Source organism: Neodiprion fabricii, chromosome 1, assembly GCF_021155785.1.
Source record: "Neodiprion fabricii isolate iyNeoFabr1 chromosome 1, iyNeoFabr1.1, whole genome shotgun sequence".
In the NCBI taxonomy this organism is placed as follows: domain Eukaryota; kingdom Metazoa; phylum Arthropoda; class Insecta; order Hymenoptera; family Diprionidae; genus Neodiprion; species Neodiprion fabricii.
In genome coordinates this window covers 7690591-7717158 of record NC_060239.1, presented here as the reverse complement: position 1 = coordinate 7717158, position 26568 = coordinate 7690591, and the positions used below count along the sequence as shown (strand labels likewise).

The 26568-nt window shown below is 46.7% G+C and overlaps 3 protein-coding genes across 5 annotated transcripts in view; 1 reads left to right on the top strand and 2 right to left on the bottom strand.

Moving 5' to 3' along the window:
• LOC124181812 overlaps positions 1–26568 on the top strand; it is a 151064-nt gene that overhangs the window by 71499 nt on the left and 52997 nt on the right. The gene's annotated exons all lie outside the window — the stretch shown is intronic.
• The window catches only part of LOC124181711, a 55978-nt gene continuing 30098 nt past the window's right edge, over positions 689–26568 (bottom strand). Inside the window, exons 3-21 of one of the 3 annotated variants that reach the window (XM_046568532.1) lie at positions 14650–16377; positions 13345–13637; positions 12927–13256; positions 12414–12836; positions 11965–12318; positions 11613–11883; positions 10844–11529; positions 10384–10773; positions 9511–10272; positions 7366–9255; positions 6967–7280; positions 6407–6836; positions 5729–6025; positions 5345–5597; positions 4910–5259; positions 4529–4823; positions 3616–4316; positions 2995–3384; positions 689–2764 (exon numbers count right to left, since the gene is read on the bottom strand). In XM_046568532.1, coding sequence (XP_046424488.1) covers positions 2729–2764; positions 2995–3384; positions 3616–4316; positions 4529–4823; positions 4910–5259; positions 5345–5597; positions 5729–6025; positions 6407–6836; positions 6967–7280; positions 7366–9255; positions 9511–10272; positions 10384–10773; positions 10844–11529; positions 11613–11883; positions 11965–12318; positions 12414–12836; positions 12927–13256; positions 13345–13637; positions 14650–16377 — 10193 coding nt within the window. In that variant the 3' untranslated portion in view covers positions 689–2728. The remainder of the gene's footprint in view (positions 2765–2994; positions 3385–3615; positions 4317–4528; positions 4824–4909; positions 5260–5344; positions 5598–5728; positions 6026–6406; positions 6837–6966; positions 7281–7365; positions 9256–9510; positions 10273–10383; positions 10774–10843; positions 11530–11612; positions 11884–11964; positions 12319–12413; positions 12837–12926; positions 13257–13344; positions 13638–14649; positions 16378–26568) is intronic. The other 2 variants (XM_046568539.1, XM_046568548.1) reach the window with 2 other exon arrangements.
• On the bottom strand, positions 16371–23892 carry LOC124181728 (mucin-17-like). Its single transcript, XM_046568558.1, has one exon. The coding sequence runs from the start codon at positions 23604–23606 to the stop codon at positions 17142–17144; it is 6465 nt and encodes a 2154-aa protein (XP_046424514.1). The 5' UTR covers positions 23607–23892; the 3' UTR covers positions 16371–17141.

The following is a 26568-nucleotide window of genomic DNA, read 5'->3' as shown; positions in this document are numbered from 1 at the left end:
ATTGTGAATACTTGGTTGTTCAAGTGTCTCTTCAAAATATTGTGCTTTCATCATCAGATGTGTTACGATTCACTTCGGTGACGTGTGAGTAAAAATTTGTACGATCAATGGTGTGAATTCAACTGGAGAACGTTTCGAAGCTGCCATATAATTTTAATTGGCAAAGAGTTGCAGCGCTTTAGATCTAATTGGACGAATTGAGCAAATATCCAACTAGATATTAGTGACAATACGTCGCGAGGACAGATGTGTGAAATCTATACAAGGATTCGAAACTTCTGAGTGATTATAGAATTTTGGAAGTTCCTTACTGCTCACACCAATTGGCTTCTGAAGTCGTGGGTATTTACGTAACGGTGAATATAGTCATTTGACAATCATTTTTGGGATATGACAGCAGAACGATGAGGAGTCGTTGTGATCCTGGAGCAGCCAGAAACTGGGATGATACTGTTGTGCACATGTATTAAACAGAAGTAAGATTACTTTTGCATTAACTACCTCTCTGGCAAAATAACGGGCTGGTCCAAGTTTTCTGTTAAAGTTACTGCAAAAACTCGATGCGCTACTAAATCGACAGTCCAATTTACTCCGTGGAAAAGTTGATCACAAAAATTGTAATAACATAACAAAGTAGTAAATTTAACAATAATTTTCTTCGTTGTAGGTGAGTAAAAAGAATTGCACATTTATTTTACATTGTTAGTTTGTATTAAAATTTGACAAGTATACAGACGTTTTATACATACATATTACACATATATAGACGAATGACGCGTACAGAGTATAGGCGTATGTATAACATACACGCATACGTGTGGATACCTGGTATACGTATAGATATGTAAAAATACAGTACAGTATGCAGTATAAAATAATATTATATCTAGTACGGTAGAAGCGCTTTTGGAGGAGACATTATAATATGTACAACAGAATTATTGCTTAATATATATGAATTCTTCGTTTATTTCGTATAAATGTATTTTTTATACGTGCATGTTGTATAATGTATAAATATTTGTCGCGAAGGACAAGCCAAGATCCGCTCGATAGTCGGTCTTCGATCATCGCGTTTTATGGGCATTTCAACCCGTTCTATACATATAATGTCGTTTAGCTTGCTCTCCTGCAGCGTACGCATAATATACGCTATTTCAATATTTCTTCCGCTCGACGACGTTGCGCGGCTTCGTTCCACTTAGTTCTTTTTGGGTTATAGGTATACTCTACAGCAATATACAATTTTGTAATGAGTATACACATATCTGACTACCGCGTTATCCAACTGCTGGGGAGCCGGGCAATATAAACTAAATGGATTTATATATATTTACTTACATATGATTATGTATGGGTGTGTGTACATGTACCATATAAACTACGAAAACAATAGCAACAGCAATAACAAAAAAATAATAATAATAACAGCAACAGCTACGGCAGTATAAAGCGACAATAATGTAACATTTTTGCCACTTTTGTCGGTATTTCATGCTGCATATATAATTATACAAATATATAGAGAGGGGGAGGCATCGGTTCAGATATTTAATGCGACGGATAAAGTGTTTGTAAACATATAACAGAATGTGACACATCTAGGTGCGCATCAGATTCGGAAATTTTTTTATTTTTCGCTATTTCACTTCGTTTTGTTTGTCTTGTCAAATCTTTATTTCCGTTGTTAATTTGATTTTTTATGAATTACATTCGTCGTTAAATTTCTTATGTAGAAAGCTAAAAAATATATCTGTATACTATTTCATTTATTTCGGAATTTTCATTCATTTAGTTGAGTCATTTTTTTCCAATCTAGGCACAAGTTTCGAAAAACTATGATACTCTTAAAAAAAAAAAAAAAAAAAACAGAAAGAATAAGTACCCTACTATTGCTCTAAATACAACTATCGAAAAAAATCGTCTTGTCAGTTCAGTAATTATTCACATGGGTAGAATAATAATGGTAATAATTATATTTTAATCAATTAACTATTACATTCGTCTCGTCGTTTCATTTGTTCACTTGTACATTTTGGCACAAATTTTAACGTTGCTGTACAGCGTCCAATAAAACGTGTACCCGTACCTGCAGCTCAGTGCATTACTACACGGCATAAAAAATAATATGTTAATATTGTCGCGGGTTACTGTGATTTTAATTAATATATATATATATATATATATGCATACGACAGCTGGGTGCCTATCGTTAAATTCAGTATCCTCTATACAATAATAGATACATGTATATGTATATATAAAAAATAAACTTATTATCTTTTTCTCGCAATATGTGTACATAAATAAATAGTCGCATCTGGATATACATAGATACATCTAAAATATATAATCATATAATATATACCCATAAATATGTATATATATATATGTATATATACGTATAAATCTAGATAAGTACCGGGTATAGGTTGTTGAGGGATATGTCGGTGACGTGGAATTCGGTAAGGAGATAAGGAGATAAGGAAGAATAGCGCTGGAAGGGAGGTAAGGGGACGGAGAAGAAGGTGTTCAAGGGTATTATTTGGCAGCAACGAATTTAGTACTTGTAGTTTTATGTGACATTTCGCACAGCTTAACGGCTTGCGTTGTAGCGCGTGCGTGTTGGTTGGCACTCCGCGAAGCATCTTTTCACTCCTTCCATTCTTCGTTCCTGACAGTTGTCAAACTACAGGAAGATCTGCTTCGCGTTTCTCCGTGCCTAGTTTTACAGCGAGTCAAAGTTTGACTCCCTGTCGCTAGCCTTTTATCCGAAATAAGGAGAGAGAAAAAATGGTTATTAACGATGACTCAACTGGGCTTGAAATTGATTTACATTAGGCGATGGATCGACGGTGAGCCCAAGTCAAACGGACAACGTCGCACCCTATCGCAACGGAATAAAGACTGCCTGCCTCCACTTCCGGGGGTACCGGTACTCGGAATTATCGACAAAATGGTTCTTTTACCTATTATTCATCATTCATATCTTACCCGGTCTGGATCAAAGAAGGGCGGCCTCTGTGCCGGCATTCTAAGAGTGCCACCAACGTCCCGCTCCGCCATGGTGTGTCCGTCACTCGCATTGTCCCTGGGTTCCCTGCTGCTCCGTCGGTCCGCAGCCATCTTCGTTGGGGGCTGAATCGTTGTCTCGCCGCATGATCTGGCTAGGGTGGAACCGACCTCCGCAAGGTCCAGCCGAAGCAGTTTCGTCGGTGCTTGGATAGTTGTCTCACCGCAGGACCTTGCCAAGGTCGAACCCTGGTCACCCCGTAGAACGTCACTACTTCGCAGAATCTTTGTCGACGTTTCTACCGTCGTTTCACCGCACGAACGTGCCAGTGTTGATTCCATATCCGCCTGGTGAGTCACCGTCGCGGAAACCTAAAATAAAAACGTAGTTTGCATTGTGTAATGAGTGGACGATAGCTGGAAAATTAGGTCTTCTCGCATCCGAAAACTAAGGGATGATTTTGGAATCAATACAATTTCTAGATGATAGTGCTCACAAAGCGTCGACCACTAAACCCATTCGTTAGCTAATACAATTTCCGACTTCTTGTATTCATCAAATATATTCTAAATCCAATTTCCAAAGTCAACGTTAAACCTCACCTGGAAACCAGCACTGACAAGAGCGCCAGGCGGATGGCTGGGCGTAGGTGGATTTCGACCCGTTTGCTGGGGGTCCAGGGTCATCTCCTTGCAAACTGAGTCTCTTTTTCCTGCTTGGCTCGATTTTCTCGTCTCGGGATGCGGCCCGTCCTCTAGGTAGCTGATGAGCTTTCTTTCGTCGACGACGAGGTTGGTTGTCAGAGGTTTGCAGCTGGCAGGAGACTGCGATGATTGGGGTGCCGAACGGTACTTGGCCCGGGGTATCATCACGGTCAAAGACCTGTCCCTTTGTTCGTCGGTTGGGGTGGCACCAACATCAGATCTCACACTGTCGCGAGGACGAGCGAGAAGCGCTTTGCCTCGAGGGGATCGAGGATTTACGGGGACGCTGGGAGCGGCGGGGATGAAACTTGGAGGTGTTCGCTTCGCTCCCGATGGTCGCTTTCCCGGGGGAGCTGGTGCAACAGTTTGCGGCGGCGCAGGAAGGACATGCGGCACGTGGTGCGGAATCGTCGCCAGGTCGGCAGCACTTCCCTCGCTGCTAGTGTCGCCCCCGTTACCTCCCACCGATATCATAGCCCGGCGGTCTCCGGAACGCTTACCAGATCTTCGCCGTGGTCTTCCAACGCAAGCGAGGCCGACGCACACACCCAGTAGTGCCAGGAAGATGATACCAGTGGTTACCAAGGCGATCAAAAGGACTGTTAAAATTGAATACGTTCAAAGATCGAGGGGTTGCTCGGTTTTTTCTTCCCATTTTCGATGTGGTGGAAATGGAATTTTACACTTTGCCTTCTCATATTCTATTCGATTATTCAATATTCAGTCAAGAAGAGAAACGAAACGAAAGGTAAAGAAACGGAACGCCCTTGACGAGGCTTTATTTACAAGAGAATCTAAACTACGTTCGTACCTTTGAGGTTAACCTGACAGCGTTGTCCGCTGTGCCACGGGAAACACTCGCAGACTTCCTGACCGTTGGTGTTTATCACGCAGTGTCCCTTGTTGTTGCAAGCGGCACATCCGAACGGCGCCTGAGAACAAACTCTTCCTGGATAGGTCGGCAGGTTATCAGAAAGATCAGCCCAACCCTCGCGGCATGAGCACTGATAAGATCCTTGACGGTTGAAGCATGCTGCATGAGGCGAACAGTCATGATGAGGTCCGCCTTCCTCGGTAGCGCATTCGTTGAAGTCGAAGGCATGGATCTTGAAGAATAAACAGTGAAAATGTAAATAAGAAGAGTCGATGGCACATCTTCAGTAATGTGCTGGACTTCAGCGAAGGACCTCACCGTTTCAAGATCCTTGGATGCATAAACCTCCGTTCCTCCAAGGCTGTAGTTATTGCCAACAAGGTATTTCCGGACAACTTCCTTAAGCCGCGTATCGCTTGCATTCTCACTGAGTTGAACGTGGAACTCGACGCTCGTATTCGGGTCTGATGTGAACCGGGCGACATCCAATCCTCTGTAGATATCCCTCAGGTCACTCTGCATCATTGTACGGTCCAGAGCTTCTTTCGTAGGCCCAGCCAATTTTTTGTAATCACTTGACGCTGTGTCATTCAATTCTTCGGCGTACACCGAAAACGGATCTCTGCCAACGCGGTCGAGTCCGACACGCAGGGTGTACGTATAGATTGCTAGATATATTTAAAAATTAAGTGATATTGTTTAATCCAGAAATAATTAATGCAGTTATGAGGGGCTGAGGAATATTCTACTCACGCTTGCAAGGGCGGTCAAGGAACATCCGGGCGAATCCTGGCCGGCATACACATTTATTAACGCTGTTGACTTCGGCGCAGATCTCTGCCTTTGAGGTTTTGCATTCCGGCACACATCGACCTGCGGTCGATTCACGTGGAAAGGCTGGTGCTCCAAGGATACCGCCTGCTAATACTCGATAGATTTCATTGCCACCCGGGTCCTGCTCGTCTCTGGTAGCTTCGACGTCCTCATCTCCATATTCCGCTTCCACCTGTGAGAAATATTCAAGCATCACCTTCTTTCTTCCCATGATAATACGGTAGGAATAGCCAGAAGCGTTTAGGATTTTCTGAACAACATTGGTATAAATGGTACTATGGATTGTAAAATCGTTGCATTTACCTCTTCCGCTCCGGGCTGGGGAGGCGTCTGATCGCTCATCACGACGAATATCGATTCATTGTCTGATGGTGTCTGGTGTACTGAAACTGGAACTTCAGTCGTTGGTCGCAGAACAGTAGAGGAGGATACGATGGTTGTCGTGCGTGCTGGCTGTAGCAGTGTTTCCGTCACAGTCTCGACCGTGGTTGAGGTGAGGGTGCGTGTTCGCAAGAGAGTCCTTGTCGTTGATGACGATGCCGATGCCACTCTGGTCACCATGTATAACACGGTTTCTCGGTCTGTCTCGTTCCGGTTTGTCTGGAGCGCACGATAAATATATGCAGGTAAACGTGGGTTTAAATGGTCTTAGAACTCGCGGCAGCCGTTATAGTAACCGCGACAAAAAATTTGCTTAAAACATGATGAACAAGCGGAATAAAGAGATCAATGCTCTACACACATCTAGTGCACTCTTGTTTTCACTATAGAGAGCGGCAATTAAAGTTCGGATACGTCACGGTACCCAGTGAAGAGTTTTACACATAAAAAAAAACTGCTTCCTGCCTGCATACAATCGTAGCAGACTGACGGCAAATATTTAAATCTTGTGGAATAACTACAAGACCTGACGTGCAAAATAACATCTTTTTTATTTTTTATTGATTCTTCGTATCGATAACTGATCATTTTATAACTTACCTCTACGCTTGTTTTACTGTATTGAGAGTTTTCGGTTCGCACGGTTGTAGTAGTTCGGATTTCAGGCTTATTGGTTTGTGTTGAAGTTTTCAAAGGTGCCTCGTGGATCTTTGATGGAGATTTTGTTATTGCGACGGTTTCGGCCGTCTTGATACTTGCGAGGGATTCAGTTGGCTCAATTGCGAACGACGGTGTATCGGTCTCTTTGCTGGGCTGAAGTAAGACTGGCCTTTCTGATGCTCCAGGAAGTTTTATAGTCGTAAGATTACTTGTGATTATTTCGGACACCGTGGACGGTAACCTAGTTTGTTGTACTGTCACGCTGAAAGTCAAGGATTTGCTCGGTTCCATTTGATCGATACGAAGTGGTCGCAGAGTCGTACTGGGTGACCGTAGACTCGTCAATGTGAATGTTGGTTGAATTGACAATCTGTCGGAAAATGTAAAATTGTGAAACGCTGAACTTTCAATTCAGGATTTTAATTACTATTATTAAATGATAATTATAACATTCTACATATTTTTTTTTCAACTCCGTTGACTACCGTAGCCGTTCGTACCTTGACACTGGTCTTGACTCGAACGGCCTCGCTGTGTAGATGCTGACACGTTCTGATTTATTTATCGTTGGTGAAATTATTAAAGGTGTGGTGGATGGCGAAGGTCCATGCATCTCGATGATTGTAGGCAAGTCGACAGTTCCATGAACGACGGGAATCTCGGCTTCAGCATCTCTCAGTGAAGTAACGTGTGACGTGGGCATCGCTGACGCGATGCGGAAAGAGCCTGAAACAGCAACTGCTGGTCGTTCGGTTGCCGCCTCTTGTGAGGGGCGTGATGAAGTCGTGAAAACTGGTGCTGGAGGAACCATGTCCTGAACAAGCGAAAGAAAATACACGATTTTTGTTAGCACCATTTGATAATGTTGAGCAAAAAATACAACAGTTTAGGAGTTCTACCTGTGATAACAGTTCAACTAGGAAAGGCCGTGCTGCGGTGGTGGTGGATTCTTCGAGTGGAATGTATTTCGAAGGCGGTGGCGATAGTCCTACAACTTCCGTGGATAATGGTGGTGGTTCTAGTCCCTCCGTTTCAGGAGCATTCCCGTTCCCGCTACCTTTGCTGCCATGGAAGACGATTTGCGGCGTTAGAGGAGGTGGCATCATGTCTCGATATGGAACCCTTGGCCTTGGTCTGGTCTGCGAAATCACCGGAGACACTTCGGTCACCGGGTAACTATTGTTCTTGCTGATCTTCATCGAGTCTTCTCGGTTAATTGAAGTTTTTACAACGGGTGGTGAAGCGGTGATATTTGTTGGCAAGGCGGCCAAATGTGTTGGCGTCTTCTTGGTCGTTGTCATCCCTGAGAACATGCTAGGCGGTCTTTCCGTCTGCGTATCACTATCCTCGTTATCATCACCCGTGGACTCCACTGGCATGGAGAATTCCAGCTTCCCGTGATTATTGGACTGTTGCGAATACTGAATGCCTTGTCCTGGAGTAGCCAACGAGGGTCGTGGTCTCGCCACGTCCTTTGAATGGCTAGGGTAACTGTGGTGAACAGCTCCGGATCCCTCTTTGGTCCTGGTATCAGAGGGTTGCAGCAGTTGGTACGCTGACTCAGCCAGATTGAGCTCAGATTCAGAATTATCCTCGTAATAAGATCCAGATCCCATCGAATTTGGCCGCGATTGATTTCCAATCGTTATGGTAAAGTCTTTTTCTGCTCCCGGTTGAGCGGGCGGTGCCAGTGCTGGCGAAGGTTGAGGAGGCATTGTCATTATTTCCGGCTGTGCAGAGGTCGGTTGGGGACGTTTGTTTTCTTTCCCGGGTGTGCGGTTCGGCCCAAACGGCCCTGGAACTTGGTGCTGATGCTGATGAATATCGCCTGCGATGGGCGGAGGTTTCAGATCCATTGCGTCACCACGGTCCATGGAGTTCGGGGTTGACATTGGCGGTGCACCATTCTCGTTTCGTGGTGGGAGCACCATCTGATGTATGTTGGGTTGTAGCCCGACTTTTTGGTTGCCGTGATAGCCGAATGGAACACCTTGGACGATATTGTGTCTGATCGGCGGTCGATGGGTTTCTCTCTGGTTGTAGCCATACGGTCTGATGACGTTGACGTGGCTGTCAACGTAGACGCCAAATGGTTTTCCTGGCATGATGATTGGACTCTCGTAGGGTCTTTTACCTTCGTAGAAATTCTGTCGGAAGGGTGTTCCCTGTACGATGGCTGGTTCGTGATCACGATGGGCAAAAGGTGCCCCTCTATTTGGTGACAGAGTATTTTGACCCTGTTGTTTATTCGTGTGCTGCTTTTGTCCATAGACAAGGCTTTGATCCACCTCTAGAGGTCTTCCGCCGACAGTAGTTATAGAGCCTACGCTCTCCAAGGAGTCGTCGCTTCCCACAGTAACATGGTTCCCAGGAACATTCAACTCAGAGTCATAATCGACCTTGGTGTTTGTTTCAGGGGGCATGTCACCCCGAGTTGGCACTGGCTGAGACTCGCTGATCTCAGAATCGTTAGACAACGAGGATCGCTCTGTCTGCGTGTTCACTGTCCAGATTTCAGGCGCCCGATCTTCGTCGTTTTGAGGTAAGATTTCCCCGAAACTCTGAACTTCAGGTTTCACTGTCGGTAGGCGGGGATAATACGAAATATCTTCAGGCTTCACTTTCGGATCCGTTGATGGATCGTGGTACTCGATTGCTCCGGTTGGGACATTTTCCCCTGTGCTCTGTTGTACAGCTGATGACTCAGTAGCTCCCATTTTTGATGGATCTATCCTGTCCATATGATGATAATTGGTAGTTTCCGAATCTCGGAGCGAATTCACTTGGAACTGAAAACGAAAGAAATTTGAATGTATTATACGACGTGCATTCTAAGTAAGTATACATCTGTCCAACTTTCATTTTTTAAATGTCAGTCGTCAAATGGTGAAAGGATAATCTGTCAAATTGAATATAAACTTTATACGGATCGACAAGATTCAGTAGAGACAATTACTTCGATCAGTGCCGCTATTTTTTGTCTACCACTTTTAGCTCAAGTTGTTCATAGTTGATAAAATACATATTACTATTACTACTCATACCGGAGGTGGATGAAGTATTTGAGAAACGTCTGTTTCCTTAGAGCTGAATGGAACAGTTTCCGTATTAGTAACAATGATATCATTCCTGATGCCCGAACCACTATGAGTATGAGATGGCTCTCTGATGAATGTATTCTTCGGTGGACTCCAGTCTGGAGGGATTAGATTAGCATCAGGTTTTTTAGTGTGCGGTCTGTAGGAAGATTGCGAAGATGGAGGAGGGTGTAGCGAAGGCTGTCCAGATGAATACTGCGGCTTTTTAGCAGGGTAAGCTCCGGGTCTTCCCATATGAATTTCAGGACCATGAGGATTCGATGTGGGTCTGCTCATCGATGGTCCAAAATGTCCAGATGGTCTGTGCTGAATTATCGTTTGCGTCGCAGACTGCGACAGCGCTGGTTTTCTACCATCATTCAATTTCCAGCTCTGACTACTATTCAGCACCTCATTCACAGGTCGTAAATCTCCAGGCTTGCCAAGCAAAATGTATCGGTGTGGTGAAGTTTCAACCTCGGTTCTCCTAGGTGGAGACGTTGCTGGCGAAGTGACTGGTCTTCGATATACTTGATTGTAGTCTCTCACTGGGGTTGTTCCCGGGTGCACTAGGATCTCGGTATGACCGTAACCGGGGCGTTCTTGGTGTGCCGAAAGGTGCCCTCCGTGTGACTGGGGTAAAGGCTTGAAATTGGATTGTGGTGATGGTGGGGGAACCATGTACTCTGATGGATCACCTTGCCCCAAGTATTGCGGTGAATGCTCCACCTACAAAAAAAAAAAAAATAATAATCATTATCTTATCATTTACCAGAGCCTATCCTCCAATCTATCAGTCAGAAGATGTGAAAAATTATTTACTTCGCTTATACCACTCACCTTCTGCACCCCAGTAAAACCAGGTGCTACTTCTGGTTCAGGATAAGGCGAGGGATCATCAAAATATTGTCCAGTTATGTGTGGTTCGTTGGTGTCCCCGAATATCAGTGCTTGATTTCCACCTTGGGGAATAACCACGTTGGCGACTTGGCTTGGTTGAATATTAACGAGCAGTGGCTGCCCAGTGTCTCTGTCGATGATGTGAGGTACCACGTGACGAATTATACTTGTTGGTTCCGGTACTTTTGGTTGCAGGGAACTTTCGATAACAGTGTTACCTGGCAGTAAAGGATCCCTTTGTGCCCATGGCGGTCGCTCGTGATTATCTTTCACTAACTGATGGTCACGGTGGTTGGACCATGAATTCGGTTTACCCAAAGAACCGTGAATCTGTAATGCAAAATTACTTGTAATGTGAGAAATATTCTTTTTTTACATCTATTTGATCAATCTTTCGTACCTCAGAAGACGATGATGCAGCTTCTTCCGCATCGTTCTGATGCCACTGCGTATTTCCAGATGCCAAGGATTCTCGTAACTCTAAAGGCTTAAGGGGGTCCTTGGCACTCCAGGGTCGTCTGTACCGTTCCGGACTCCATTCTGGCTCGTTTGGGTCCGGCACAGGGCTGCGATCAGCGTATGCCGATGGTTTACCTCGTACAATCGAGGAAGTAGGCGAGGCAGGTGGTATAAGCAACGGATCGTTTTCCATTACATCGTGCCCAGAGTCTGTTCGCAAGATGAGACGTTGAGGATGCTTCTGTGCTACTTGAACCTGATGGGATTCAGTAGAAGCTCCATACCGGACGGGCAGCTGGAGGTGTTCCTCAAAAACTTGCCGGGCTGGGAAGATCTGCAGCTGGGTTTTGTGATGGTGTATAGTCGGTCGGTGAACGTGGGGACGATCCGACTGTGAAAGTACCTGCGGCGGTATTGGCGGCGGCCTGATTCCAACGTGCTTGTCCTGTGTGTTTGTAGATTGTGGTGGTCTGGGTCCACCGATTTTTCCCGGTTTTCCGATGATAACATCGCTATTGGCAGTTATCACTTCACCAGGTGAGATGGGAATGCCCTTGACGAGACTAACTGATGATTTGTGGCGTGTTTCTGGTATATAGTTGTGATTAAGGTTTGCCAATTGATTTCCTGAAATGAGCAATTATTAAAGTATTTGTCATTTCATCGAGAGCTGTAAAATAGCAAAATGGTTGCTGGATTAGCTTACTTACCAATATTTTGACTCTCAGCAGTCTCGATATCACCGTCAGCGAATTCTGATACTGGAATATAGATAGGCGATCTCTGAGTGGTGGTATCTTGATCGCCATCAACAGTCCCGTTTCGCCGCGAAGCAGTTGGTTTTCCCTGTAGAAGACCGGCCATTGCGGTGATCACGGGACCTAAGGCGGAGAGACCGTTGATACCGAAGTTAGTGAACGATCCAAGGGAATCAAAAGAACCGCTCCCAGCTGCAGACGCATCGTTGTTTCCTTCCGGAATCTAAAACCCGCAACAATGAATTTAGTGGACAGTTTGAAAGCAATGCTATGTACGCAACTGCAGAAACGAAACCCATCCAACCTTGGTATTCTCCCCAGTCGAATCTGGCGTCGTCGGTCGTGTTTCCAGTTCTGCTGTTACTGTAGAAACTGCTACTGCTTCTGTTGCAATTGGAGTAGGCGTAATCGACGTTGAAGTTGGATCGACGCGATCTTCTTCATCAAAGAAAATTATAGTCGAGCCGGTGACCACGTTGTTGACCTGATTCACGTTGCTGGGTTTGGCGACAGATTCCTCTTGGGGCCGTGTAGTTGTTAAAAGAGCATTCATGTACCCGGCATCAAGAAGACTCGGCGCAATTGATTCCGTAACAACGTTTTCCACGATTCGCGAACGTGACGATACCGTAGTCGAAGTCTCGCCATTAACACCAGCCTGTGTTGGGAAGACGACAAGAGATATTAAACAACCATCAAAGTAAATTATCAATATCAATCAATACATGTATGCAATATCACCGAATTTCATACTTGTAGTAATGTCGTAAAGTACGTGAACGTCGTGAGGTAAGTTTTCGTAGCGAATATTTGAATTGGTTCAACTTTCGCCGAGGTCGTCGGAGTTTCGGATATTGTCGGGGTTACCGGAGTCGATGAGGCCGGAGGGGTCACAGTGGTCTCTGAACTTGTGAGGGTATCGTCTACTAAGGCTGTATTAGTGGTTGTCGGTCTTCGAGCAAGTACTTTCTCGGTGACCAAGTCAGCGGACGTCGCTACGTTCGTACGAACCACCGTGCTGCCCTGTTCCAGGAACGTACTGTAGTAGCTGTAGGTCACGTAGTAGGTCTTGACAACGTCTGATTCTAATTCAGCCGATGTTGACGACGTTTTAGCAGCAATTCCATCAATGCTTGTTGTTGGCCTAGGGGACCTTGCTGACTCGGTGACGACGAGCTGCAAGATTCGAAGACGTGCTTCAACAGTTGAGGGAAGAAATTTTAATGTTTATTAACTACAAAAATTACGTAAAATCTCTGTACCAACCCGAGTAACGACGTCATTTACCGCTTGTACCGTGGCCTTTCCATTTTCCGCAATCGTTTTCTCCAGCGTTCTGGTGCTCAGGTAGGTGTTGGTCTCCGGAAGTGGTGCCTCAGATGGCTCGAGAACTAGGTCGAGGTATTCCTGTGGAGCAGTTACGGTGTTTCTAATTACGGTAGAGCCACGGTTGTCGACGGGGAGTTCGTGGTACGCATAAGTGGTCTCGAAGACTTCAGTACCGAGACTGGGCGAAGCTTCAAGGGAGAGACCAATCGAAGAAATTGTGGAATCAGCTGGCGAGTGTCTTTCCACTGTCGCGGTGTTGTAAACGACCTAGAAATGAGTAACAGTGATAATTATATGAATGATTCGCTTAGCTTCCACTGTATTAAATTTCGCGGCATAATCACGGTTTGCGTACCTGCTGCTGCGTTGAGGTTCTGGTGGAGCCACCCTGATCACTCATGGTCGTTATGTATGTGAAAGTTGTTGCACAGGTCTTCGTCACAAATTCTTGGGGCTCGTCCTTTGGCATTAGCATCACCATGGCATCAGACAAAGTCAACGTTGCCGGGGGACTCGCAGTCTCCCACCTAAGGGCAGGAGCGGGTGTCGAACCGGCGACGATCACCTCAACGCCATTGGACAGTATCCTTGTGGCTAGATTAAACCTTCTACCTTGTTCGTCTTCAGGTTCCACTTTTGCGGTCTCATCTACAGTCGCAGTCAAAGATATGCTTTGAATTTAATCTTAAGCTTCTATTGCTCTCGTTTGGACACTTATTTACTCGCCAATTTTTATTAAGGGCCTGGCAGTAGGGTAAAAATTTAAGCTTTGGAAGGGGCAAGGTTACGGAAAAAGTCGAATCATTTCAAGTTGAAGACAGAGGTTGATTGAGGTCAGCCTCGCCTGCTCCCTCATAGATATTTACAAAAGATTGAGCACGCCTTTGCTTGAGTATAAGTATAGATATTTACAGAGCTCGTAGTAGCAGCCACTCAAGTTGATAGATAAAGGCGTGGAATAAATTATAGGTGCCAGATAAATTATTGTTGCGGAAAATACCAATAGCCAATTTAGAAAAGTTTCAGACGTACGTGTGATTGAATGCAATTAATCAACTGTATACGTATAGGTACAATTTAGTATATAAACTATAAAATATTGGGACTTCGTACATAAGTAGCATGTACATGGGAGCAAAGACATTAGAAATGTAGTATTCCGTACATCTAAACGAATGCATAAATTCCAGGAATAGACAGTACATACTAGATACAGTGTTTGTTGAGCACGGGTAGAAAAATATGCCAATATTTGTACGTAGGATCGAGGTGAGAATGATACTTCAAAATAATAAAATTTAGCGCGGAAATAATTACCGTCGAAAAGAAGCCTTTACCATGGTATATTTGATTTGCGAATTTTCGAAACTACACAAATCGGACATTGAACTCTTACAAACTCCATGCTGCTTTCAATACTCACCGCATCATTGGTATGCAGTACCTACAAGGAATGAATGTATGCTAAATACTGTATAGACTTGAGAATGGAATATGTAGTCAGAACGTGACCATTCGTAGCCCTTCGCGTTCGCTCGTCACGTTTTCTGGACGCATAATCGTACGTACGGGTTGTTTACCGGGATGTACAGATACGCGTCCGGCGCCCAGGACCACGGATGAACCGGTGAATAAATGTCAACGAGCAAAGGATACTCACCATCCTCAATTTTGTCGGGGCTATACACGGGCGACGGGGGGTCGTTTGGCTTCGGCGGTGTTGACGTCGAGGTTGCTGAAGATGGTGGAATCCATTGTGTCGATGGCAAAGACGCTGCTGAAGATGTCGCGACAGCGGCGTATGGGAGCGTCGCGGTAACGGGTACGGTCAGTGTCAGGATAGTCACTTTGGGTTTAACCGCTGTCGAAGACGTTACTTCCGTCTCGAGTCCGTTCAACTTGGTTACTACGTACGTGTACGTACGCAATCTTGTCGAGGTCACGACCGTTTCAGAATAATAAACGCTCGCGGTTGGCTCGGAATTTAGAGCTGATGTTTCATCCACGCCAATAGGAAAGGTTTCGGGAATAGAGGAAGTCGGTGGAACCGCTACGTGGGGTTCCGACAAACCCGTGCTCGTATCCTCGATAACCGCGGGTGAGATGGACGTTACTATTCGCGTTGGGTCGGGACTACGAGCTACCGCGGACGCAAAAGAGCCTGTCGATGCTTCCGAAGGTTCGATAATGATGTCGACTAGATTGGGATATGCACTAGATTCTCCTAACAAATTAGTCTGAAGGGAACTGGTGGACGCAGGATTACTTTCGGGCTGTTTGCTGACTGTCGCGGTATTAAGGTCGAGCCTAATGGATTGTGCAGTGACAGGGCCTTCTTGGCTAAGAACAGTGTACATTGGACTCTTCTGGACCGACACACTTGAACTGGGATCCAAGTTTTCAAGTTCCATCGGAGTTGTGGGTTCCGTTGCTGAGAGGGTCGTAGCTTCTTCAGTCTCCAAAGAAAACGATTCTCCATCGATAACTTCGTCGTCGTAATCCTCTTCGTCATCCGACGGTAGGAAGAAGTGGTCTGTCAGGATCACAGGAGCTTCCATAGGGATTGGCGCAGCCGGGGTCACACTCTCGCTGACATCATTCACAATTTCATTTGAACCGTTTCCGACTCTATTTAAGGTATCATCGAGGCTGGGGGTAGGTGTCGATAGGTCATAATTCTTCGTTTCGTGTTCGCTGTATTCCGGCACTCTTGTATCGTCGCCATAATCACCGTTCTCGTCATCGCTCTCAACGTCACTGTAATCCTCACTTGAGACAGCTGCCTCGTAAAACCCAGTCGTAATAATCGCCAGTGTCGGCGTTGCCGTTGGTGTTGGCGTCAGCAATGAAACTGGTCTTACGTTAACCAGCTTCTTTCGAGTGACTCGTGATTTAATCACTTCTTTTTCACTCGATGTGGGCAGAATCTTTCTCCGGCGGGTAACTGTCACCTTGTGCCGAGGGGTGAGCAATCCGTCATATTCAGGCTCACTCGCGAAATTTCGACTTTGAGTTTCGTATTTTGTCGTTCTCGCTGTACTCGGGGTTCTAATTCGCGTAACTATTACTCGTCGAGGTGCAGGCAGTGCTTGTTTTGCTCCCGAGAGTGGTGTAAGAGGTCGGCGTCGAACGACAGTCACCTTGTGGCTTCCTTCACCTCGAGATATCGGGATGCGAACTAGCACTCGTTTGTTTTGTCTACTCGGGAGTGTAGTGTTCGCTCCGTCTTCAACGTCTATGACATCAGGTAAGGGAAATTTGATTTCTTTTGGAAAATCCACCTCTTCATTATTATCGTGGTCTTCATCGTCATGAATCTCGTCGCCGATCTGGTCGACGGTAATTTCGCTAGCTGAAAGCTTGGCGCTCGTGGATTCCTCAAAATGACCTGAAAGTCGGATTTTCTGTTCGCTTTTTCCCGTTTCTTCAAGTTTAATAGCAGCATTCCATTCAAGCAGTGCTCAGTGCCAAAGCGTTTGTTGGTGCGATCATTTCGCAGGGTTAAAGGTTACAATTTATTTCGCACCTTTCCAATCTTTGTGTAGAGGTATATACGGTTTTAGTAGAGTTATTTCCAACCTTACGATTATAGTTTTGGTTTTTATTTGTTGCTGTTGTTGATGTTGATGTTGCTGTTGTTTTTGTTGTTTAGTATATAGTTTCGTGTCAGAGTCTCATGTTGGAGAAGCTAAGTCGCCTTCTGAACGTGCGTTCGGCGCTTGTTAGTATTATAGGAGATAACGGAACGACAGATGAACCGGGATTCAAGTGAAAGATGAGAGTAGCATGAATTGATAGGCATGGGAAAGCATGGGAGCAATACTTGGAACGGATGAGATGGACGAATGATTCCGCACCTTTCGTCGCCGCATGTACCTGCGGATCGTAGACTTGCCGTTATCGCGATTTATGCATTTAAAATAAGTATAACTCGACGTTTACCTCGAGCCTCGTAATAGCATCCTATTCACATCCGCAAATACGACAAAGAACCCGACGACAGGGGCGGACGGTGGTTCAACGATTCGAGAAATGTTTGTGTAATGATTAAAGAGGTGGGAAATGGTGTGGCTTGGGACTTACGCTTAAAGTAATGAACTTAAATAATTAACGTCTAGAGGATACGGGGCTGGGAAAATAACGGGCTAAAGATTAGGCGTAGATCATTGTCGCAGAAATGTGTCGACCGACGTCGCCAACTACGCTCTCTAGACTCTGAGTTGGCGAGTGCACGCTGACGAGTTCCTCGCCTCCGTCCAAAACCATAATGCTCTCGGGCGCCGCGTGAAGGGATGGTCCTCGCGATGCTTGGAGCTCGATCACGGGTGGTGGGTTACCGATGTCTCTGCGGCTTCGCAAGACTGACGCGTCCTCGCCGACACGAACTGTGCTCAAAACAGTGCTGAACTCCCCTGGGCGTTTACCCGATACGTATAGTGTCACGACAGATGACTCATCAACTATAGGCTCCTCCTTCTTTCCCGAGTTTGCCGGCTTCCCAAATCCGTTCTTGCGCGTCCTGGACCTGTGACGACGCTCCGGCTCTCGTTGTTCATCTTCATCTTCGTCGCGGAATGACGAAGATACTTCCTCCTCGTCGTCCTCTGATCCCCTGGATGGTTTGTAATCTACATCTGCGGGAAGTCTACGGTCGATTTCGCCGGGTAGTTCGTTACCCTGCGTGCTAGCTGGGGTCACGGCGAAGAGAGGATCGAATGGGTTGGGTTGTTGGAATTGGAGCTGGGGCTGAAACTGAGGTTGCGTGGGCTGTTGAAGTAGCAGAAGAAGGGAATTTATGTCGGGAGTTGGTAATGCGGCCGTTGGCGTAATAACCACTGTGTCGGTAATGAACTCAGTCGCGGTTATGACATCGACGGAAGAATCGACGAGGGTCGTGAGAATCTCCTTGCCTCGGAACGTCAGTGGAATCACGGTGCTTTGGTGCTTGGTAATCGTTGTGACGTAAGAGGTGGTGCGCGTATCGTAACGAGTGGTCGGGGTTGCCTGTTGCTGTGGCTGTTGCGGCTGCTGAAGACCGCCGAGGAGTGGATTTCCTTGGCCAAGCTGCCCAAGGAGAAGTTGCGAGAGCAGAATGTTCGCCAGGGGAGCATTTGCTGCTGGAAGAGTGGGTTGTTGCGTTGATACTACATTTTCAACGGAGTACACAGTCGAGGGTATCACCCGGGAAAACGTTGTCCGTCGTCCGCCAATCGATGTTGGTCCACGGGTGATAGACGTCGTCGTAGACTCGTGGAGAAGAAACCTTGTCACCTCCGCATGGCCTTGTGCATTCGTCCCAGTTACATCCCCGGAAATGACGGTCAACGGTTGTCCGTCTACGCCGACAATTGTGCTGTAGCGGTCAGGGCCAAGAACTTGGGTGCTTGGCCGTGCTGTGACAACATATTTTAGCTCTGTTACACCATTGGTAACTGCAGGAATTGTAGCTTGAGCTGGTATGTAGTGCGTTACTGTTATAGTACCGTCGAATTCAGGCTCGAAAGATGATTCTCTAGGCTCATCCCGAGATTGTGAGTTTACTCCCCGGTTGCGCGATGACGACGTTCTGCGTCCGCTGCTGCTTCTGCTTCCTGAAGATCTTGAGCCAGTTTTCTGTTTGCCGTCAGATGATGTACGCTTAGAGCTAACAGGCGTCTCGGTATGAGAGGAACGGGATCCTCCGCCGCGAATCCGTGGGGGTCTCGGTCTAGAATATGATTCTGTTTTTCCGGTCGATCTGCTCCGTGAACTGCTCGAGCTCGGTCGTTTATATCCAGACCTAGAAGCAGACGACGACGATTCTTTTTCCCTCATGGTGAATTGTCTGCTACTGCTGCTCGTCGGTGAGGGTTTTATCCGAGATGAAGAGGAGGAACTCCTGGAACCCGAAGGTCGTGATTTCGTTCGTGATCTTGGCTTTCCAGAAGGAGTCGCTTCCGTGGAACCCTCGGTTGGTTTATTGCTGTCATTTTTATTTTTTTTGCTACTAGTATTACCATTTGTTCTACGAGAAGACTGTGACCTACCTCTGTAACCTCCAAACCTCGAGGTGCTAGCTGGCTTGGACTTCTGGGTTGATTCAGTATTATCTTCGGGTTCTGGGTTATCTTCAGGCTTTTCTTCTGTCTTTGCTTGAGGACTGTTCGAGTGCCCTGTTGGAGGTCTTCGGAATCTATTGGTTGTCAGAGCCCTGAGCTGGCTTGCCTGACGCCGCACTCGACCGGCTCGCCCCACGAAAGGTCTGATACGGACAACTCCACTTCTTGGAGCATAAGCTGTATTTCCTGAGCGACGGTTTTCTGACGTCAAATCTTGTTCCGACGCCTCGTAATCATTATCGACAACTTCATCGATCGGTTCGTCATCCTCAAATATTTCATCGTCTTCTTGGTCTTCGTCGCCCTCATCAATCGGTGGTGGCGTTTCCGTCACATCAGTCGTTTCAGTAGGTTCAGTTGCCTCGGGTCTTCTATTGTAGAGTCCCCTCGGAGGGAAGAGATTTTGTTGTCCTTGACGAGGTCTGGTGTAAGTCGGTAGGTTTGGTCTATTCCCCGTCCTTCCAGCTAAGAATGGTAATCTATTAGGAGTAGATCCTGTGGGCCTAACAAGGTTTCCATTTCTCCTCGTAGTCGTCGTTGGTGGACGCTGTGTATTACCCAGTCTTCCTGATACGGGGGAATTACCCAAGGTTAATGGTCTCCGGAATTTCAGTAGAGGGTTCGTTGTTCTTCTTATCGACTCGGTGGTAGTTTGGAACGGTATAGTTCCAGTTTCCCCAGCTTCGCCATCATCCTCATAGTACCGATCGTCCTCAGTGTAAGGAGTTTCTTCGGTCACGATAGTGGTCGCGGTGTAGTCGTTCGCATTATCATCCTGGTCTTCGTTACGTACACTTGGTTGCTGGCCTCTAAGAAGTGTTGATGAAGCTCGAATGCCAGGTCTGTATCTGGATGACCCGGCTGGCCCACTAGCGAACACAGAGCTAGAAAACCGCGGACCATTCCTCGACGAGCCTCTGCCTGGACCGATGGAGGATGGTCCTGATCCTCGTGCACGGAACACAGAACTCGGGGAGATGCGGGAAGAGCCTCTACCTCTGATGGTTCCCGAGGCGTATCCAGAGCCAGATGGGAGGATTGACGTAGAGAAACTACGTCGTCCCGAGAATCCTCTCCGTGACCCAGAAAACTGCCCCGTTTGCCCAAGGGTACTCGAGTAAGGGCCCGTGGGTGAGCTTATTCTGTTTCGGGACGACGCAAATCTGTTACCTTTTCCGGCCAGAGTTGCTGTTATGGTGGGAGTTATATCTGTCCTAGTGATCGTAGTAGCTCCCTGAGCGCCCTTCCGTTTTGGATTAAAAGTTGGCCGATTTCTAGAAGCAAATGGTCGTATAACCGGCGTAAACGATTTCGATTTCGTGGTGAAAGTGAGTCTCGACCTCTTTGAGGTTTTCTGCCCGTCTCCATTTTCATCACGATCGTCATCCTCATCCTCCGTATCGTCTTCAAGATCCTCAGTAGAGTCTTCCGTTGACGATTCTGTCGTTGGATCATCGGACATGGAGGATTCTACAACGGCAGGTGAAGGATGGACCTGGGTTGGGAAAGCAGCGCTTGACATCGCGATATTACCATCTGTCGCGCTAGGTGCAATGCTGGAGGCCAGTTCGCCGGAAGCTGTTGCTGCCGGGGTGGCACTCAGCCAACTAGAAGTACTCTCAATTATCTGAGCATACCTGCCGTCGATGCTCGTGCCAATTACCTTAGATCGGTAGAAGATAGTTGTATCGTTTGCTTCGACATAACCTTCGATGAGGCGAACTAGACCAGTTCGGTGGGTTCCGGTCTGGGTAGGGGTGACAGTAGCGCGTCGTTCCTCGTCGATCTTAGTGCTGGAAGTGCTTTCAACTACCTTGGCGTAAAGACCATCAACAACAGTTCCGAGCTGCCGCGTGGTGAAGTATACTGTACTGATTTCGTCGGCATCGATTATGCTTCCCCGATTCAAAGATAGCACACCCGTAGGCAGCACTGGGGTAGCTGTCGCTGAGGAGGCTGTGGAATCTTCGGGTTTCTCGATCCGTGTCGAGCTCTCAATTACCTGAGCATAAAGCCCATTAATAAAAGTTCCACGAACATCCGTGGCAAAATGTGTCGTAGTCCCATCCTCCACCTTACTTGAACGTACTGTCGAAATAATACCAGTGGCCCTGGCAGGACTTGGTTTGTCAATGGTGTCCAGTGCCTGGACACTGGGAATCGCTGTAGCTCCATCGCCAATTGCCCGCCCGGTTGCCCGGTCAGTTGGCTGTGCAATGCTTGTTACAGTTTCCAAACGACTATTCAGAACAGTCGAGTTCCCCACGTAAGATGTGGTAAAGTAGGTATAGGTCGTGTAGAAAGTAGTTGGGTCAGGTGATATTGACTCGTTATCGTTACCTGCGATTCGATTTCCTACGTTACTTACATCCGCAGCCTGATCGTCAGGCTGCGTTACCGCGTCCTCAGTGCTAAATGGTGCTTCCGACGAAACTGGAGAAATCGGAGAAGGGACTTCATTATCCAATAAATTTCCTTCGGGTTGTACCTCAGCACCTACGACAAAGTCGCGACTGGGTAGTGGTGCTACCGCTGTTGTTGGAGATGGATTTATTTCCGGAGTAGCCACGCTGCTGATAGTCTCCTCGCGACTGTTGGTAATTGTGTCACCGTCCTTGTAGAAGGTCGTCCAGTAGGTCAGCGTCGTGAATTCTGTTGATGGAGCGGTGATGGTCGGTACTACGGGCTGAGAATCGATTGCAGAAGGTCTAATGGTTTCCGTTACAGTGTTAGTGACGGTCTCGAGACGGCTTACAACGTTAGATGCATCGCCTTTATACATGGTTGTGAAATACGTGAACGTGGTATAGCTTGTCTGAAGTAGCAAAGTCACGGCTGGCTCTACTTCGTGGTTGTTGGATTCGGAAATCTCCTGGTCATCAGGGAATGTGTTAATCCTTCTTTCTCCTGAATCGAGAATAGTTCCTCCACCGGAACTTGACGTGGATATAACGTCTGTCACCATCCTACCGAGGACCTCTCCAGGTGCGTCAAGTGGGTTTGGAGTCATCTCTGGCTCCTCGATGACGGCAACACCAGGCACGTTGTCGCTGTGCGCATGCAGGGTTGTCGGCGGAGCAGGCTCAGTTGTCTCCTGACTTTCTCCAGTTACCAGCGTTTCATCACCGTTCGTTTCCTCTTTTACTTTTTTCGCCAGTTCAAGGGCCTCCTCCTGGGATTTTTGTTTCTTAATTGCCTCTAGGTACGCCAAAATTTCTGGTGGCACTGCCGGTTTTTCGATTTCCTGTGGCTTCGGCATATTTTCCGTTGTCGGCGTTTCTAGTGTAGGCGGTGTGTCAGGCAACTCAGATTTTGGAGTTGTTGGGAGCACGGTGCTCGGCTGAATAGCGCCGGTCACTACATTCGTGAAAACTTCAGTTCTCGTTTCGATCTCGGTTTCGTCTTCAACAAATATCGTGGTGAAGTAGGTATAGGTCGTGTAATACGTCTTAACTACGTCTTGATGTATCTGTGGGGTTACCTCGGCTGAGGGAGTTGGCTCAAGACTAGATTCTGTAGTAATTTCCGTCTCTTGTTCGACATCAATTGTTGAGATACTCGATTCTTCGGTCGTGGCAACGTGATCCTCCTCCTCGGTCGACTCTTCGTCTTCGTTCTGAACCGCAGGTTGTACCATCAAAGATGGCGGAGTAATCTCTTGCGATTTCGTCGGAGCGATAAGAACTGAGTCGGTCTTGTCGAAGAGGCTGGCTACGTCAGCGGACACATCGTAATAGGGGTCGACCGTCTGCGTGATAATATTTGTCTCAACAACCTCGTGACTAATAACACTAGACGTTTGTTCTTGGAAAAAAGTTGTCAAGTACGTGTAGGTCGTATATAGCGTTTTGAAAATAAGCTCGATCTCTTCGTCTTGTTTCGTGGTTTGCTCCTCCTCCGGTTCGCTAGTAGACTCGGACGACGTTTCTATCTTTGGAGTGGTAGGTGGGCTAGTGTTTTCCGTCGTCTCAGTTTTGACCGTTGTAGTCGTAGTCGTGGTTGACGGCGCTGTTGTTTCACGCTGTTCTGATTCCGGCGGGGTTACCGGGGTTTCAGTTGTTGTAGTTTCACTAGCGATACTGGTGCTTGGAGCAATGAACTCCGTGACATAAGACACTTCAGACGAAATGACCTCTCGTGACTTGACCGACGTAGTAGTAACATCATTTTCGTCTGGTATGTAGAATGTCGTAAGGTAGGTGAACGTCTTGTAAACGGTGGATGGAAGTAGTCGAATACTCGGAGAAGCAACCACCTCCACTTGAGAACTATAATGCTTCAAACCCTTGTCATTCAACGGAACGATGTTTTTCCCCGAAGATCCTTTGATGCTACGTCCCTGAGGATCACCGAGAGCAATATCGTTCGGTATTTCGTTATCCATACCGGATATGACGGTGGACGTTGGCTTCGTTGGTATCATCGGTTCATCCTCCTTACCAAGAGTCTCTCGTGTCTGTTCTTGAGTAGTCGGTGGGTTCGCAGTCGTATCCTTGAATGGTGTGGTCAGCTCGTTCATTTCCGGTGTGATCTGTTCAGTGCTGGTGATGCTGTCAACTTCTGCGTACTCCACGGTTGGCTCGTCGGGGCTCTCGTTCTCTTCGGAGTCGAACGAAACGGACGCTTCATCAGGGAAGAAGTAGACGTCGGAAGCGGTATGAGTGACCTGTGCATAGTCAGTACCAACGTACGTGCCGTAGATAAGGCTCTTATAGAGTGTTGTCGTGCCGTCGACCGCGATCGTGGAAACGATGGAGGTCAGGAGGCCAGTGGAACTTTGTGGACTCGGGAGCAGCGGGGTGCTCGACGTCGACGTCGCCTCAGGCTCCGGCTCGCTTACGACGCTGGGCTGAAGCTGAGAGCCATGGGCCCCGCCGTTAATCGCCTCCAAAAGCGGATCGCTTGGTTCTCCGCCGATGCCGGCTTCCGAAGCGTCAGTTTTCCAGCGCCCGACGACGACGCTCGTCGCCTGAATCTCCTTCGCGAAACCATCGGCTGGCCTCAGGGTTGCGTCTCCCTTGATCGTAGTCGCTGGCCTGCCAACGGGCGCCGGAGCCGTGCTGGGTGAGAATACGATCACCGTGTCACCGACGGTAGTTGTAAAGTCGGCAAAACCATAGTATGTGACAGTACCAAGAGGCTTTTGTGCAGGCAGCTGTGATTTAGCCAAAGATGCAGGCTTCGAATCTGACGCCTGCTTCCTCAACTCAGGTCTGGACTGAACGCCAAACGCCTTTGGTATCCTGGGCGTGAAGCCTCTAGTTCCAGGGGAAGATGATTCTTTAGCGTAACTAGGCTCTGGCGAATAGATAGCATCCTGTTTCACCGTGTACGTTGGTAGATACTCGGGTGATCTGACCTTCGCGGGTTTGAACTTGACCGAGTCTACAGCCGGCCTCGGTTCGTTTGCCGCAAAAACGTCGTTCTCTCTGACCAGGAGCTCGTCGAGGACCGGGGGGAGGACCTCGGATACATTGCCGTCGTTGTTATACGTCGATTCTGAATCGCTCGCCGACGGATTTGCCACCGCACTATCCAAGGCGATGCCGAACTGCCAATTGTTCTGGGACGCCTTGGACGGATAGACGATGTAGGGATCGGGGCTCGAGGGGTCGGGGGAGGCGGTTTCCCTGTCGTAAAATACGCGGCTCGAGGTTGACAATATCCGGGCGTATAGACGTCCGTTCGCCAATGTCGTTCCCAGAACTTGGGTCGCGTACTCGGTGCTAGCGCCATCCTGGACGAACGTTCGCGCGGTTTTTGTCAACAGCCCTAACGGCGGCGCGCTTTTACCAGGTCGGGCCGAGACGAGAAGGACCGTCGTAACTCCTGCATCCCGCGATTTTATCGAGTACCAGGTATAAGAAAAAATTTATACGCACGCGGTAGGTTTTTACGAATTCGCCCACGGGCGTTTTAAGTTTTCGAGTATTACGATTATATTCGACGGTTGAATAGTCGCATTGTTAGATATTTGAGCGTGTTACGTTAATTACCGTTAATATTATTGATATTATTATTTTTGTAGTTGTTGTTGTTGTATTAATAATAATAATGTAAAATTGTGCCAGATCCAGATCCAAGTGCCAAACATACGTACGTCCCCGTGCGTCCGTGCGTTAGATAAATTTTTTTTTTTTCGTATGAGTTTCGTACAGTGAGTGAGGATTAGAGAGATAGATAGACAAAGAGAGATAATAATTATTTTTTATATAATGTATCACCCGAGGTAGGGAGTTTCGTTCCACGTTACGTTCGTCCGTTCGTCGTCGTAGATTTTTCGTGTATATCGTAGCGGTTCATTCGGACGCGTCGTGGTGATCGTTTCATCGTTTTATCGAAAGTCGGTGGTGCGGTGGTGCGTAATTCGGAGTGTCGGACAGTCGGACAGTCGGAGAGGCGGAGAGGCGGAGAGACGGACGGACGGACGGAGAGACGGACGGTGAAGACCGACGGCACCCAGTTGTTTCAGAAGATCAACAGAGATGAAGGCAGGGGAGGCAGGCGGGAGCAGAAACAGAAACAGAAAAGAGATAGATAATCTTACAAATTAGTATATAGACGAGCCTCCTCCATATCTCCTCCTCCATGCAGCATCAGAGGAGAACCTGCGTGTTACCCTGTGTATATTATTATATACGTATATAGGTATACTATAATAGGGTAAATGTATATTTGGACAAATCTTCCAATGTCTAAAACTTACAGATTTTCAAGTAGCTGAAAAACATACTGCCAAAAAAAAAAAAAATTGCAGTCTTCGCAATAACTGCGTTACGGCGAAAATGAAAAATTCTAACGTATAAATTTCAATACACTCATTATTATACAATTGTAATCTAATCACATTTACGAATGTCTCTACAGCACCAGAATATAAGGACCCTGTCACGCTTCACGTCCAACATGTTTTTTTTTTTTATTTTAGGCTTGCTTTTATCCAATTTAAATATTGGCTAATCAAAAGCTTGAGAGATTTGTCCGTATACTAAAGACACGATCGTATAAGTATGTAGGTATAGTAGGTATATTAAAAATAATTTCCAAACTCGGTGTCGAGTTATATGTACCCTCGGTATTAATTAATATTATGTAGGGAGTATACAGTAATAGTAGAGCAAGAAAAGATATAGTTGTTGTTTAAACTTCATTTTTATATATGTACAATTTTGGAGAATGAGACCTATAATTACGTCGAGTCAAGTCCCATTGTTCACCATACTTCGAGGCATTGCGAAAAATACAATAAAAAAAGTCAAGTCGTGCCTCGAAGACTCCGTTTCCCCCTCCATTCAACGATCCATGTATACGTATAAATGCCTTATGTACATATACGTGTAGATGGAATAAAAGATAGAAGAAGATAGGTAGAAAAAGGAAATAAACTTTCTCACGATTCTTTTTTTTCTGTTCAAAAATTCTCACGACACGGCGTATGCATCGCGAAATTATTTCTCAAAAATGTTTAATGAATTCATGAA

Excerpts from the sequence above, each read along its gene's own strand:
- LOC124181728 (XM_046568558.1), bottom strand. The coding sequence starts at position 23,606 with ATGAACGAGCTGACCACACCATTCAAGGATACGACTGCGAACCCACCG.